We start from the raw sequence: 1660 nt of genomic DNA, 5'->3' as shown, positions 1-1660 counted from the left end.
GGCGGTCTTGGAAAGTCTTCAGGCAATTCAACATGTCATTTGGCCTGTTGCACAGCCAGGATTTGCTGGGTAATGTGAGTTCACATAGGTTGTCGGGCACACTGCGAAAGCAACGTAAATAAGACGCGTATGGACAAGTCAATAAAATCCCACTCTTAAGCGCCCAGGTGACATTCGTTAAACATCTCATGCTTTCCTTTAAGTCAACGTCAACTCCAGGTATTTTTCACTTCTTTGCCACAGCTCGTCTCAGAAACCCAGCAATCCGGATAAGATGGATGGGTCAAGTGCTCAGGATACCGCAGCAGCTGCCGCGGCAGCCTTTGACTTCAAGCTTTATCGCTACACGCCGTCCCTCCCAGCTGCCATTGTCAGTGTTGCGATTTTCGCCGCCCTGACCGCATTACATACCTGGCGCATCCTCAGAGCAAGAGCTTTCTATTTTACTGCATTCACCATCGGTGGTTTGTGTAAGTTACCATAATCATCATCTCAACAACGCTCGGCGAGTCCGCCACGAGCTTTCAAAGTCATTCTCAAGAGCGATCAACTAACGAAGCACTTATAGTTCAAACAATCGGATACTGTGGTCGTATTTGGAGTCACTTTGACACACTATCCATCGGCGGCTTCGTTATCCAAGCCATCCTAATCCTCGTCGCGCCGGCGCTGTACGCCGCTTCGATTTACATGATCCTGGGTCGACTCATCCGAACTGTTAAGGCCGAACATTTGTCGCTGATCCCGGTCAACTGGGTGACTCGGATATTCGTCGCAGGTGATGTTGTGGCATTTACTTTGCAAGCTGGAGGCGGTGGTGTCCAAGCTGCAGGCACACTGGTCTTGTACGAAGCAGGAGAGAAGATCATTATCGCTGGTCTTTTTGTCCAGATTGTCGTCTTCGGGTTCTTCGTCGTCACATCTCTGCTCTTCCACGTCCGATTGAGCCGCAACCCGACCGTCACTGCACTGAAGGGAGGCACACCATGGAGGCGCTATCTTTATGTGCTGTATGCAACGAGCGCCATCATCCTCATTAGAAGCGTCTTTAGAGTGGTCGAGTATCTGCAAGGAAACAAGGGATATCTCATTTCACACGAGATCTTCTTGTACATCTTCGACACCTTGCTCATGGTGATTGTCATGACAATCTTCCTTGTTTGGTACGTGCAGGAGTTGGAACCGAAGGAACGGGCGCGATCTGTGGATGGTCGTGAGACCTCGGGATCTAGCGACTACGTATTGGATGAGAGGCGCAAATCTACGCCACTGAATGCTTGAGGGATGGTCTGGTGCCAAATACTGAGAATCTTGCGGTTCATGGAAACGTCATTAGAAGACGCGTTAGATAGCATAGAATGTTGATACCCAGGATGTTCCCAAAACCATATGCGATCATCAGCACACTACCAGTGGAGACATTGGTTCGTTGGAAAGCGAGCGAGGTGGGCGAGAAGCCAAAAACACCCGGCAAATGTACGAGGGCCTCGGACTATCGCATTCGGCATTAGTCCGAACATTACTCGGCAGGTCTCACATTACCCACTGTTAGACCACTCACAGATCAGGGTGGCGCTTTGAGCACACGATTAGCCGCCATCCGTGGTTCTTTCATCCTCGTTTATGTTAGCTAGCCTTCGTTCCTCGTTCATTAACCTTT

The 1660-nt window shown here is 49.9% G+C and overlaps 1 protein-coding gene across 1 annotated transcript; it reads left to right on the top strand.

Moving 5' to 3' along the window:
* Positions 1 to 274: 274 nt before the first annotated feature.
* On the top strand, positions 275 to 1281 carry COL26b_011547 (uncharacterized protein; the record flags this gene model as incomplete). The annotated part of the gene is made up of 2 exons (XM_053184213.1): positions 275 to 470; positions 569 to 1281. The coding sequence occupies 2 exons, from the start codon at positions 275 to 277 to the stop codon at positions 1279 to 1281; spliced, it is 909 nt and encodes a 302-aa protein (XP_053031834.1).
* Positions 1282 to 1660: the final 379 nt, after the last annotated feature.

Source organism: Colletotrichum chrysophilum (genome assembly GCF_026319265.1).
Source record: "Colletotrichum chrysophilum strain AFK26 chromosome Unknown scaffold_143, whole genome shotgun sequence".
Taxonomy (NCBI): Eukaryota; Fungi; Ascomycota; class Sordariomycetes; order Glomerellales; family Glomerellaceae; genus Colletotrichum; species Colletotrichum chrysophilum.
Note: the sequence above shows the minus strand (reverse complement) of the source record. Positions and strands in the feature narration are given on the sequence as shown.